Genomic DNA, 13,380 nt, shown 5'->3' with positions numbered 1-13,380 from the left:
AATGTTGGGTCCACACTCAGACCCCACCCAGAAGGCGGCCTCCCCCACAATGCAGATTCCAGCTCTTGGGAGAAACGTCTCCATCTCCTTGTCCTCATCTTGTAAAAAGACAGCTCGTTCCCCAAGCCCAGGAATCGGGACAAAACACAGTACAACCACATAAGAAAAATAACTTTGTTATTAAGCATATATAATCTTATCAAAAGTACTTCATAGTATCATATCCATAACTGTTTGAATATTAGCTCAACTGTGATACGGACCTGTTATAAATAATGAACCCAGCTACTGAAGTACAGGACAGGTCACTGCGAAACAAAAATGGTCGTGACACACACAGAATCCTCTAGGGCACGCGATTTCAAGATCTTGGAAAGAACACGGAGGGTCTCTGGAGGTTGTGTTGAAGGATCGCTCTTCTATGCTTTCCCTAAAGCAGTAATATTTTTTGAAGAAGCCTGTGAAGTCCAAGATTTTATGCTTTAACAATTACAGGCATGGGTTTTTTTTTTTTTTTTTCCTTCAAATGGAAAATTATTTTTTGATTTGTGGGGAAACACACATGCTGACCGTGCCAGGAAAAACTTCATTTATTTCCCTGAATTTGTTACTAATAACTTGAGATGGCTCTGTTCTATTAGCTGTTTGGCTTGGATTCCCACAAATGAATTTCCTTTTCAGGAAGGTTATCGGAGAGATGTTAAGGTTGCACAAGGAGGCTGCTGTCTCTCTGTGACAGGCCGGCCTTGGGGGAGCAGGGAAGGGACCGTGATACCCAAAGCATGATGAGGGACTTGCTCTTGGTGCAAGGAGAAGCCTGGGACCTAGTCACACCCATGATCTTCCCCTGCCTGCCTGGGAAAAGCCATCACAGGGCAAACAGTAGTTGTGAATCCTGGAGAAGGAGCATGACCAGAACCGGGGTGCCCTTCACCTGGTCTTTGCTGGGGTAATACTCCTGCCCCTATGCCGATGTGCATTTGTACCCCCACGCTCTTTGGCACAGGAAAGCTTATAATTTCTCCTTCCGGGATTGGGGAGGGAGGGAGGATTTTCCTAAACTAAAATATATGCCCTCCTTGCACTACTTTCAACAGCAAATTTTTATTGCCATGGCTTTCCAAAAACAAAAGCAATGATTAGGTCCCTATTCTAAATTCTAGGTATCAGGGTGTACAAAATGAGAGTCAACAGTTCTACAAAGTTCCCTTCCCCCCATCGAACATGGGGATGGGCGTGGCTTAGCAAAGCAGTAGCGAATTTTACCCCCCATTAGGTTTTGAGAAGCCCTGTTCAAACAGTGAGCTTTGACTTTCTACCCATAACCTAAAGATACATTAGGATTAACAGTGATTATGTTTTTCTCTTTGAAAAGTATAATTTGGGCATACGGAGTACCGATTTGGTCCTAAGTAGCCGTCCAAGTTCTGAAGATCTGAGGACGAAAATTATAATCTGCCCTCATCTTGCAGACTGAAATTATACAACACAGGTTATTGGGTTTTGCTGGAGATTATGATCTAGAGTAGGCTCACGAATTCCAGAGATTATTTCCTTCAGTTCCTTTTTCAATATATTATCCTCGCCTCTGGCCAAACATGCAGTTTGGATGCATTTTAGGAGCATTCGACAATAAAGGAGTTTATATTTCTAAACACAAATCCTCATTAAAAAAAAAAATCAAAGACAGATCTAATCATTTTTCATAAGGCCTGTAAATAATTTTGCTTTAGCACTCATCCATCCACACCCTTTAAATATTGTGTTCTGCAAACAGGCAACGTTAAATGCGTTCCAGATGGGAATCAACAGCTGCTTAGCTCAGCTCTCCATGAGCCCTGGGGTTGGCGAGGCCCTCGGTTGTGACCATCGGACTCTGGAGAGACTGCAGGGGGAGGGAAAATGCTAGAAAAGGAGCACTGAGAAGGTGTTTGCTTGTCGCTGTGACTTTCTGGTGGGCTGGCCACTGGGGATTTTGTATGAGGAAGAGACAGCGGGGCCAAAGGTCCGCGAAAGGACCAGCCAGCGGCCACCCATTGGAGTCAGGGCTAGTACCTTGATGGCGACAAGGAAAGGCAGGCCGGTGTCACGGGACCCTCGCAAATGGAAGCCCTTCCTGGCTTTCTGGAGAGAGACTGTTGCAAGGTGGCAGTCTCCCCCACGCCAACAGCACTCTCTTAGACAAGCTTTCCCAGCAGGAGAGCGAAGTGATGGGCAAAAAGGAAAAAGAGAAGTAAACAAAACACCTCCCAGAAATATGGGGAGAAATCGCAGGGAAGAGGGACCCCACCACGAGCAGGTGAGAGTGTGCCGGTGACCGTCCATGAGGCTCAACAGAGGGGGGACGGGCCCCCGATCAGGTAGCTGCATTTCTGGGTGGCCGATGCCAGCTTCCTGGAGGAAAACCATGCGCTCCCCTTCAAAACCAAGAGTTTCCCTGGTCATGTTCCAAAGAGGCAGATGCTTCTGCTGGTGTCTTCATGGTTCACTCTTGTTTCTGTTTTCTAAGGAACCCGAGGAAGCCTTTTCTGAAGTATGTCTCCGTCTGGGACCCAGAGGTGTATGGGCGGCCACAGACTCATGGCAGCTTCGAGAATACACCCCTTTCCCAGCCGCTCCCCACCTCTGCTGAGGAAGGGGGAGAAGGAAAAGGCCTGTGAGAACTAGAACTTGGATAAAATGATGGAAAAATAAGGAAAAATGGGAAGAGTGGGAAGGAAACTTCTGCCAAACAAGAAACATTGTTATTTCCCCCAGCATCCAAGAGAACTTCCAATAGTGTGTTACTCTCTGTGTTGGCGAGCTTCGCTGGCCCCAGACAAGGGGTTCCAATTCCCAAGGAGAGCAAACAGACTTGCCTCTGCGGATTCTGTGGGGATCCTGCTCGAGGCTCTCCTCCCTCTCCGAAGACCCAAGCAGACACCTCCTTCCAGCCTCCGGCTCCAGTGCACATTGATATAACCAGGATCGCGGCGTAATGATCCCTCCTGGGCACCCAGTCACAGGCGGGCCATTCAGCGGGGTTCCCTAAGGGTCAGCCACTCTCGTGTAAGGATCCATGACTTAGTGATCACATAGCTTTAAAACGTCTTGGCAAACCGGGAGCCCATTATTTTAATGGAATCCAGGCGCTTCATTCATTTACTTTGTTTTGAGAAGAGGATTTACTCCTACAGCAAGAGGAACAAACGTACAGAGATGCATGGCATAGACCCTTAAGCATCATTTTTGACTTTAGAATGTGGTAACTTACAGGACAAGAAATATAAGACTAGAGTTTCCCTGCATCGTCTCTAATCTCTGCTCCTTCTTATTTCCCTCCTTCCTTTAATCAAAATTGGGAAACAAGGTTGGACAAGAGGATAGAATATTTAAAAATATATTAGTTTGACAAGGAAAAAGAATTATACACCAAGGTAAATATACAATGTTGTTTTCCCCTTTTAATTAAAGAAAGCTAATTTTGATACTGGGTAATACTCGGTTTTGGACACATACCTTTTTTTTTTTTTTTTAAATAAGTAACCTCATATGTTCTCAGAGCTCACCTTGCCACTTTTCCCCTTTGGATATTTTGCCAAACTTTAAGATACTGTGAGAGTACGTAACTCAGAATTTCAGAAATTCATGAATAAGAAGGAAGAAAAAGGAAAGTTCCTCTGTCTCCCCCCACCCCGGCCAAGCTGGCTGTGGAGGGAAGCATGGAAAATTAATGACTTACTCCCTCATGTGTCTGGCAGGGGACTCTGAATACAGTATTTGGAAAGAGAGCAGGAGGGAGAAGGCAGGAAAAGAGTTAAAGAAATTAAAGTTGTATCTTTTTAGGTCTCCAGTGGGTTTTTTTTTTCTTTTTCTTTTTTTGTATAGGATTTAACTGCAGGTGAAAAACACATTTCTCCTCCTTTGGCATGATGATAACGGGACATGCTAAGGATAAAAGTCTCTGGTGGGTCCCAAGTCCCTCATCTCGGTTCTTTTTGGGTACTCGTCTCCAGAGCCAAAGTCCATGGTTTCTGGGTAGCTGGAAAATTCCTGAGGTAAAGGGAACTCCTCCGCTGACGAGTGTGTCCGGTGCCCAAACACCTTCTCCTGCAGCTCGGCGATGTCATTGCGGATGTCAGCCAGCATAAGTAGCAGGAAGTCAAAAGACCCAGGGGGTCCCTGTGCACAGGAGAGGAATCAAAGCCAGAAGACCACAGACTCAATTCTGTGCAAAGCCACAGCTTCTGTGGACACCATGATTTGCTACTCCTCCCCCGGCTGAATGGTAACTACTTCATTGACAACTCTGTGTCCCAACTGGAGTAAACATAACTACTATAGTAGCCAGGTGAGGTGGGGGGGCCTAATACCTTCACCTCCCGTATGAGCTGCAGTGACACAGTCTCTCTCCTCCCTCCTAATTCTCAGCTACATCAAATCTGGTAGAATGAAAGAATATGAGAAGAGCCCTCCTACGTTACTTTCCAAAGAAAATGGGGTAACACAGAGTAACACAGATGTGGGGATTCCGGGTTTGCCTGGGTGGCTCAGTTGTTAAGTGTCTGCCTTCAGCTCAGGTCATGATCCTGGGGTTCTGAGATCAAGTCCTGTACTGGGCTCTCTGCTCAGCAGGAAGCCTGCTTCTCCCTCTCTCCCACTCCCCCTGCTTGTGTTCCCTCTCTCCCTGTCTCTCTCTTTGTCAAATCAATAAGCGGGGTCATTAAAAAAAAAAAAAGAGGTTGGGATTCTGTTGGGTCTGAATCTCAGCTCTGTCGCTTACTAGCTAGTCTTGGGCAAGTTACTCAGTTTCTTTGGGTTTCCATCTCCCTATCTGTAAAATGGAGATAATAATAATCTCAACATCATAGGGTTTCATTAGTGAGGATTTAAATGAGTTAATAAATAAAGGGCTTAGAGCATCATAAATGCTCTAAATGTTATCTTTTAAAAAAGGAAACAACTAAGATGTTTTTAAAGGTCATTGACTATAACCGTGACCTGAATGCAGCTGAAAGTATGTTGTAAAGACATCCATTTCCCATTGACCAGGAAAGGTCTAAGGCCTTCCTAATTTTTCTATGGATTGAACATTTTTTAGCATTGTATGGTATTTGTTAACCCTTGACTTCTACGTAGCGCCGTGCAGGGCATGTCAAAATAACGCATGAATGGGCAAGGTCAGGGCTTGTTAATGGCTTGCAGTAAATATCTTTATTGCCTGTGGCCTCTGATGCTGTAGCTACCACCTTTGAAACAGCGACTCCATCTGTAAAGCACTTACAGGTAGACAGTGTTTTGATATAACTGATGCTCCTTTCAAGGGTGGAAGCTCAGATTACACTTGCCATGGCACAGGTGCTAAGGATGGCCAGGATCTGATGGCTCATCCATGGAAGGACTGGGTGAGAGCCCAGACCGCCTACATCTAAGCCGAGGCTCTCTGTCTTCAGAAAGGACACTTATCTTTTCAAAAGCAATGGAGTTGCTTGAATTTCCCATGCTTTGGTTACTACTAAGGTTCATTTTTTAATCTCCCAGACACCAACGTGTATCCAAGCCAATTTATTCTCAAAGGGCCCAAGAAGCCGTGCAGGTCTCTGCGGTTTTTTTTTGGGAAGAGCTGGTCATCGGATCTGCTCAAGTTGCAGCAGTGGCTAAACTCGTAAGTGTTCAGAGTTCGGAGAGCCCTGTCTGATGTTTTAGGACATACTCGGAAGTAGACTCATAGCGTGTGTGTGTGTATATATATATATATATATATATATATATATTTAAATCTTAAGAGAAGATCTTCCACATAAAGATTAGCCATGTTAAAAGAAAAAGAAAAAACCCAGAAAGCAAATTAAAAAGAAAATCCCAACCAGCTCTTAAAGTCCTCCGAGATTCTCCTCCTCACCCCTAAGTTCCCCTTGGGTAGGCTGAGTACTGGCTGGAAGGGGCTGGCTGTTGGCCAACTCAACAGGCTCATCAGAGCTATATCCCTGAGGACATTACTGGAGGGAGGGGGGCAGATAGTGCTACTCACTGGCGACCCTCTGGGTCCAGGAGCTCCTCTCTCTCCCTGCAAGTAGAAAGGTCACATTAGCTTTGTGGACCGCGTGGGATGCCTCCCCCAGGCTCCATGGAGATCCCCGCCATCACTACTGCCCTACATAAACAAGTATTTTCTATCAGAAACAAATGGAAGCTTGAAGCTGGACTCAAGGGACCCTTTGTTTGAACAGAACTGCTGGGGTCAAGTGTCTCTCATTCTGATTTCCCCTGGGGCCGTGGATTTTCAAACCAGACCTGACAAGAGGAATGCTTGTATTTCCAGGCAACGGTGTGCAATATCTCATCAACTTTCTAGAGTAACGCACGCTGACTTATTCGTGGGGTGAGACGCAGGCAGCCCGGGAACCGAAAGCACCCACTTGCAGAGATGGGAGCTTTTCCTGTTCTTGACGTAAACACGTCAAAGGAGTGGGGACACACCACACAGCCCTGCCGAGGAGCACCGGCCCAAGAGAAAGACCCCTGCTGCACGGGGCTTGTGTAAAATGTATAGGTGTGCTCATTCTTAGGGGTGGTTTTTGGGTTTTTCTTTTTTAATTACATTTGTTTGCATCTTAGATTTTCTTTCTAGCTTGGAGGAAAAAGAGTGTCTCAATTTTGCAACGTGCGAACTGGGGAGAGGAAACAGTGCTCAGGCTTTACTTGATGCCTGCCCAGTAGGTTGTAACTGGGAAAACCTGGGCTATAAGGACCACTCAGAAGACTGACCTTAGAGCCGTCTCTTCCTGGTGCACCTGGCGGACCCTGCAAGACAAAGGGATCTAGTTCAATAGAAGGAAAACGCATGGGACAAGAACGTGTTGTCCCCAGCAGCAGTAAGTGGATCTCTGATAAAATACTGACCACGGGGCCCCTCCGGCCTTGCTTAATGTGGGACAGATCAGGAGATGGTCCCATGGGTCCCATCGAGCCCCGCGGGCCAGGCTGCCCGGGAGGTCCTGGGACACCGGGGAAGCCCGGGCTTCCCTTTGGTCCTGGTGAACCTGTAATCAAAGAAGAGCTCGTTAGATCTACATCCCATGAGGACAGGGGCTCTGGCTGCCCAGGGTGTCGGGGAGCTCTTTGCAGCCATGTCTCCTTGCGATCTGCCATCTGCCTTCTGACGTCTCTAAGACACCCTACAGGCATTTTAAACTTAACATGATCAGAATTCTCCATCCTTCTATAATCGTTGTAGACCACATTTCTCCAAAAACATCTCGACACCCCTTCTCTGTAAGAGAATTAACAGCTTACTTCATTGTGTACCACAATACTATACAATGTCTCTGTGTATATATTAGATATGAATATATACATTAGCTGTACATCAAATATAGATGTATATAACTGTATCCATACACACATCTACACAACACACACACTCCATACAGGTTTAGGTAGTTGTTTACGGGTACCATTCTTCTCTGAATTTCCTGACATCTTAAAAACTGGGAGATTTCCTACAGAAATCTGGATTTCTGGCATCTGTTTGAAGATGGGAAGAACTAAAGCCTGGACCACTATCTCGCCATTGGCACAATGGTTTGGTTACTCCCCGCTGCTCACAGGCTGCCCCTTTCTTCACCTGTGTCACCGGCCAGGTCCCTGTAGACATGGTGGGTTTTGTGTTTATTTCTTTTCTGTGGCCTAATGTGACAGAGCACTGGGGGTATTTGGAGTTTAGGATCAAGCCGTAGGGCTGCTTTTGTGGCTGTCTGAGGGCCGGCGCGTGTCCATACTAATCACGGAGGCTGACGGGGAACTGACCTACAGGCCTCACCTACCTTCACCTATGCACACGGAGAGTTGGAAACAGTCTCTCTGGCGTGGCTGTTAAGTTGTGGGGCAGCACCTGGGTGCAGACCTCAGGACATTCGCTTCTGCCTTAGGCCCTGAATGTCAGCCGGGGGCAGGGGGCGGGGGAAGGGGGGGTGAGTGCTAGGAGAATTCTTTTCTTCATTGTAGTAAATGACACACAGAGGTGGTTATTTTAACTACTTTAAGGTGGACAGGTTAGTAGAGTTAAGGACATTGACCTTGCTGTGCAACAGATCTCTGGAACCTTTTCATCCTGCAAAGCTAAAGCTCTGTACCTACTGAACAACAAGTCCTCATCTCCCTTCCCCCAGCCGCTGGTAACCATCACTCTACTTCCTGTCTCTATGAACCTGACTGCTTCGATGACTTATTAGTAGAATCCTATGGGATTCGTCTCTTGCGACTGGCTCATTTCACTTAGCAGAACGTCCTCAAAGATCATCCGTGTTACAGCGTGCAACAGGGCTTTCCTTCCTTTTAAGGCTGAATGACATTCCCCTGTTGTATATACCACCTTTGGTTTACCCACGCATCCTCTGCGGGATGCAGGTAGCTTGGCGTACAGTATGCAAACATCTCTTCGAAATCTTGCTTTTGATTCTTTCGGATATTATACCCACGTGTGGAATGCTGGGTCATATTAATATCACTTGTAATTTTTTGAGGAACCTCCACCCTGTTTTCCGCAGTGGCTACACCAGTTTGTTTTCCAACCAACATGGTGCAAGGGGTCCCTTTTCTCCACATCCCCACCAACACCTGTCCTGTTCTTTTTTATTTTTTTAAGTTTTATTTATTTATTTGACAGAGAAAGACACAGCGAGAGAGGGAATACAAGCAGGGGGAGTGAGAGAGGGAGAAGCAGGCTTCCTGCCAAGCAGGGAGCCTGATATGGGGCTCCCATGATGCTGGGATCATGACCTGAGTTGAAGGCAGAGGCTTAACCCACTGAGCCACCCAGGCGCCCCCTGTTCTTTTCTTGACAGTTGCTCTCCTGACGGACGTGAAATGATGCCTTGCTGAGTTTGCATCTCTCTATGACGAGTGGTATTGAGTGTCTTTTCACGTGCTTGTTGGCCATTTGTATACCATCTCTGGAGATATGTTTATTCAAGTCCTTTGTTTTTTTTTTTTTTTTTAAGATTTTATTTATTTATTTGACAGAGAGACACAGCAAGAGAAGGAACACAAGCAGGGGGAGTGAGAGAGGGAGAAGCAGGCTTCCCACTGAGCAGGGAGCCTGATGTGGGGCTCAATCCCAGGACCCTTGGAATCATGACCTGAGCCAAATGTAGAAGCTTAATGACAGAGCCACCCAGGCACCTTTGCTTTGCTTATTTTTATATTTTATTTATTTATTATATAAATATATAATATATTTTTATCCCCCAGGGTACAGGTCTGTGAATCGCCAGGTTTACACACTTCACAGCACTCACCATAGCACATACCCTCCCCAATGTCCATAACCCCACTGCTTATTTTTATATTGAGGTTATTTTTTATTGTGGAGTTGTAGGTTTTTTTTTTTTTTTAATTTTCCTATTCTGGATATTAACCCCTTATCAGATAAATGATTTGCAAATATTTTCTCCCTTCTGTAGAATGTCTTTCACTCTGCTGTTTAGAACCTTTGTTGCACAGTTTTTAAGTCTGATGTAGTCCCCTTGTCTATTTTTGCTTTTGTCACCTGTACATTGGTGTCGAACCCAAGAAATCTTTGCCAAATCCAACACCATGAGGCTTTTCTCCTATGCTTTCTTCTAGGAATTCTATAGTTTCAGATCTTACATTTGGATCTTCAGTATATTTTGAGTAAATTTTTATATATGGTTCAAGAGAAGGGTCCAACTTCATTCTTTTGCATATGGAACAACGTGAGTTTTAACCTGTTTTCACCTGTTGACTCTGTCAGGTGTGGGCTATGTCCTAATTGTGCACACACTTGCAGACTCCCAAGTGCATACACACTCTTTAGGAAACGTTTCACATCAAGTGAGCACAGTGAAGACGGTGGGCTGATTGCTGTGCTAGAATCGTTCACCAGCAATGTCTGTTTGAAATGCATACAGTCATACTTGTTGAAAATCCCAAGCTAGCTCCTACTAGTGACAAAACACAGCAACGGGATGCAATAATCTTCAGGCATCGGAAAACAGAACAAATCAAATCTAAGAAACAAAAACTTCCGATTTTTCATATTTGGGGAAGTCTTCTTCTAGCTCACAGCATAATTAGGCCAAAGTTAAAGGCAGTCAGTGTTCTCTCCAAACACGTTTCACACCCTGACTCTCAACGCTGGTTCCAGGCACATCCTGAAAAAGTGTATCTGGGAAGGGGACCGGATTCCTCCTATAACTAAAAAATACTTCACCTCCAGTAGCACAAGGACAGGCCAGAGGTAACATTTTGCTTTTATCTACACAATCAATGAACTTCAGAGATCACTGTGTGTCAAGTGTCCTTGGGATGTGGGGCTTGGATGGACAAATGGCAACCTCTCATGCATAACAGTGGGGTTCGGGGAGCAGCGGCCACCCCCTCCCCGCCAAAGACAAAGGATTCCAACCCTGTGTGGTTTCCCGTGCTGACACTCCAGTCTGCGATTCATCATAAGCCCTGGGACTGGACTTTTACTTATGAGTAAGAGAAACCTGATTTATGTCTTTAGCTGCCCCAGTACAGCTCAATGGAGGATATTGCAAACGGATGCTGGAGAGAGAAAGAAAGGCTTGGAGGACAAAGTAAGGATACAGTCCATTGCTGAAGTTAGTCCTCTGTTACTCCCTGCTCCATCAAGGACCCTGGACAGCTCAAACTGTTAGAAACCAGACGGCAGAATTGGAAAGGAAAGCTAGCAAGTCGTTCATTAAAAAGACAGCCAGCCAATGGCACCCTTGTTTCTCCTTCATCTGTCCTTGTTGGAGTGATTTGTAGACTGGCCTGGAGATGAACTTCCTCTCGGGAAGCAGAGCAAGAACACACTCTTAGAGAAGGGTGGGAACTCCGAGTTGGGATCAATCTGCAAGGAAACCCACATCTACTTAGGAACAGCAAGAGGCTGCTTGTGGGAGGGGCTGGAGAAAACTCCACCTGTCCCAGAGGACCTCAGGCCAAGGGCATGAGCAAGAGGATAAACCAAGGTCCTGGACCAGTCCTTGTTCCCTGTATAGACTGAGACCCAGGGCACCTGTGTTTGGCAGAAACGAGATTAAGATATAAGTGAAAAAGAGAAGAAATAAATAGTCTGGAAAGAATTTGGAGCCTTTGTTGTTGGTGAACTTTCGGTCTCAAATCTGTCCATCTTCTTCCTGCTTGAACAAACTGTCCCACTCTTCCATGTCCGGGTCCGACCCAGGTCCTGGGATCCCTGCGGACCATCACTGTGGTCTCTCCCTTCCGTAAGCTCCCGCAGCAGGGAGCTCCTTTTCACTAACTTAGGGGCAAGCAGATACTGTTTTCTTCTATTTGCTTTTGCTCTTTGTTTCTTGTCTTTCTCACTGGAAGGCCAGGAGGTCACTCATAACACCTAGCACACTACCAGGCAATGATAATCAGGGAAAAGGCAGTCTGTGTTTTAGACTCATCTGCTCACACTGACATCATTTCCTTTATTGGTGTGGATAAGATTCTGTTGATCTATCTTATCTGTGGAGGGACTCCTCATAAAATAGAAAACATCATGTAACTGTTTTTTAAAGTTCTCATTGTAGGGAGTCTGGGTGGCTCAGTCAGCTGAGTGTCTGCCTTCACCTCAGGTCATGATTCCAGGGTCCTGGGATTGAGTCCCACATTGGGGCGGGGGGTGTCCCAGCTTGGCAGGGAGTCTGCCTCTCCCTCTTCCTGTCACATACCCTCCTTGTGTGCTTGTGCTCTTTCTCTCTCTTTTTCTAGTAAAAATAAAATATAGAAAACCCCTCCCAAACATTTGTTAAAAAGAAAAATAAAGTTCTCATTGTGTACTTCCTAATGGAAAAATGGGACATTTGGGATTGTCTTCAAGTGATGATGGTGGATGCCTAAAGCAAAATGCTGCATGCGAGAAGCCAGGCAAGCAGCACACCGTGATGAGATTCCAGTGCTCTGAAGTTCTAGAACAGAAAAAACTAGTGATAGAAAGCAGGTCAGTGGTTGCCTACAGTTGGGGACAAGGGGGGTAGATTGCAAAGGGGCTCAAAGGAACTTTTTGGGGTGATAAAAATATTCTGTATCTTGATGTAGGGTAGTGGTAAGTAAGCACCTGATGGGGGATGTTTATTTTCTTCAGAACTTGTTGGACTGATTAGAATGGTACATGTAACTGTGTATACTTGTATCTCAGTAAAGTTGACCGAAGAAAAATAGATGGATGCAAACACACACACACACATACGTAATCATATAAAGAAACACAGATGTGCGTGTGTTCACAAATAGGGGCAGGACGAAGAAAGGCTGAGGAGTAGCAGGGACAGGGATGGCCGTGGGGGGTTAACGGCTGGCTGACGTGCCCCCGTGGGTTCCTCACCCAATTCTATTTTTGCACATTAACACTCAAAATTAAGTCTTCATTTTGTTTCTCCGTAACTGAAAATTATCTCTAAGAATCTTACGCAAGCCCAGGACAATGACCTTCTTCTCGATTTCTCCCGGTTATGAGGGTTTCTCAGGCTCGAGGACCCAGTGCCCCCAGGCTTCTCACGACAGGGGGCTGAGAGCTCCCCCGACTCCCGCCGCTGCCCTCACCCTCACAGTCTGAGCCTGGGCCGGCCCCCACCCATGGTGGCTTCCGGAAGGCCGCGGCTCGTGGCTCCGTCACCCTCCTCGGCCCTCCTCCCCACTCACCAGGAGGGCCCTGGCCCCCAGGCAGCCCAGGAGGTCCCGGGAGGTAGGCGTTTGAGGCCAGCACTTTGTTGCCGGTGATGTACTTGCCCAGGTCGGCAGCGCTGTTGGGGAGCAGGGCGATCTGTAAGGCAGAGGATCCCTGGTCAGGAAGTGACGGCTCCAGGCCAGGAAGACGGTGGCATCTGTGTGTTTGCAGGGGCTGCCGGTCCTTCTGGTGGTCGTTCCCCTCCATCCTCAGAGGGGTCTGGGGATCTGCTTCCAAATCCAGAGGCCTCCCGGTGAACATGACTTGAGGGAGATCCCTTGGCTGATTAGTGGATAAACCTGGACAGGCTCTAGATAGTCTAGATATCATCACTGACTCATTATTACCAAACTGATAGAATTGACCTGTTTCAGACATTCCATTTGCTACTTTATTTAGTACCTACTATGTGCCAGGCCCTGTGCTTGGTTATAAGGTGACAATGGCGATCGAGACACGGCCCCTCAGCCTTGGGGGCCAGGACCGAGAAGGTGGCCTGCGGTTCACCTACACACTCAGGTGTTCGGGAACAAGTGGCCAACAGTGCCCAGGATGGAAAAACAGGTCCGCAAAGTTTTGGACACTCCTACCTTCAAAAGGTGGTGCCTAACTTCCGCCCTCTGAGGGTGGGCTGTACTTACTCACCTCCAATAACTGGAAAATGGCGGAAGTGATGGGGGGTAACTTCTGAA

General features: G+C 46.5%; 1 protein-coding gene across 5 annotated transcripts in view; it reads right to left on the bottom strand.

Moving 5' to 3' along the window:
• Window positions 1-160: 160 nt before the first annotated feature.
• Window positions 161-13,380, bottom strand: part of CCBE1 (collagen and calcium binding EGF domains 1) — a 226,020-nt gene continuing 212,800 nt past the window's right edge. For 4 of the 5 annotated variants that reach the window (XM_032311025.1, XM_032311029.1, XM_032311028.1 and 1 more), the window contains 5 exons: window positions 12,664-12,784; window positions 6,883-7,022; window positions 6,748-6,783; window positions 6,011-6,046; window positions 161-4,161 (listed from right to left, as the gene is read on the bottom strand). In XM_032311025.1, the coding sequence (XP_032166916.1) occupies window positions 3,928-4,161; window positions 6,011-6,046; window positions 6,748-6,783; window positions 6,883-7,022; window positions 12,664-12,784 (567 nt within the window). In that variant the 3' untranslated portion in view covers window positions 161-3,927. Of the gene's footprint in view, window positions 4,162-6,010; window positions 6,047-6,747; window positions 6,801-6,882; window positions 7,023-12,663; window positions 12,785-13,380 lie in introns of all 5 variants that reach the window. The other variant, XM_032311026.1, reaches the window with a different exon arrangement.

Source organism: Mustela erminea, chromosome 13 (assembly GCF_009829155.1).
Source record: "Mustela erminea isolate mMusErm1 chromosome 13, mMusErm1.Pri, whole genome shotgun sequence".
In the NCBI taxonomy this organism is placed as follows: Eukaryota; Metazoa; Chordata; class Mammalia; order Carnivora; family Mustelidae; genus Mustela; species Mustela erminea.
Note: the sequence above shows the minus strand (reverse complement) of the source record. Positions and strands in the feature narration are given on the sequence as shown.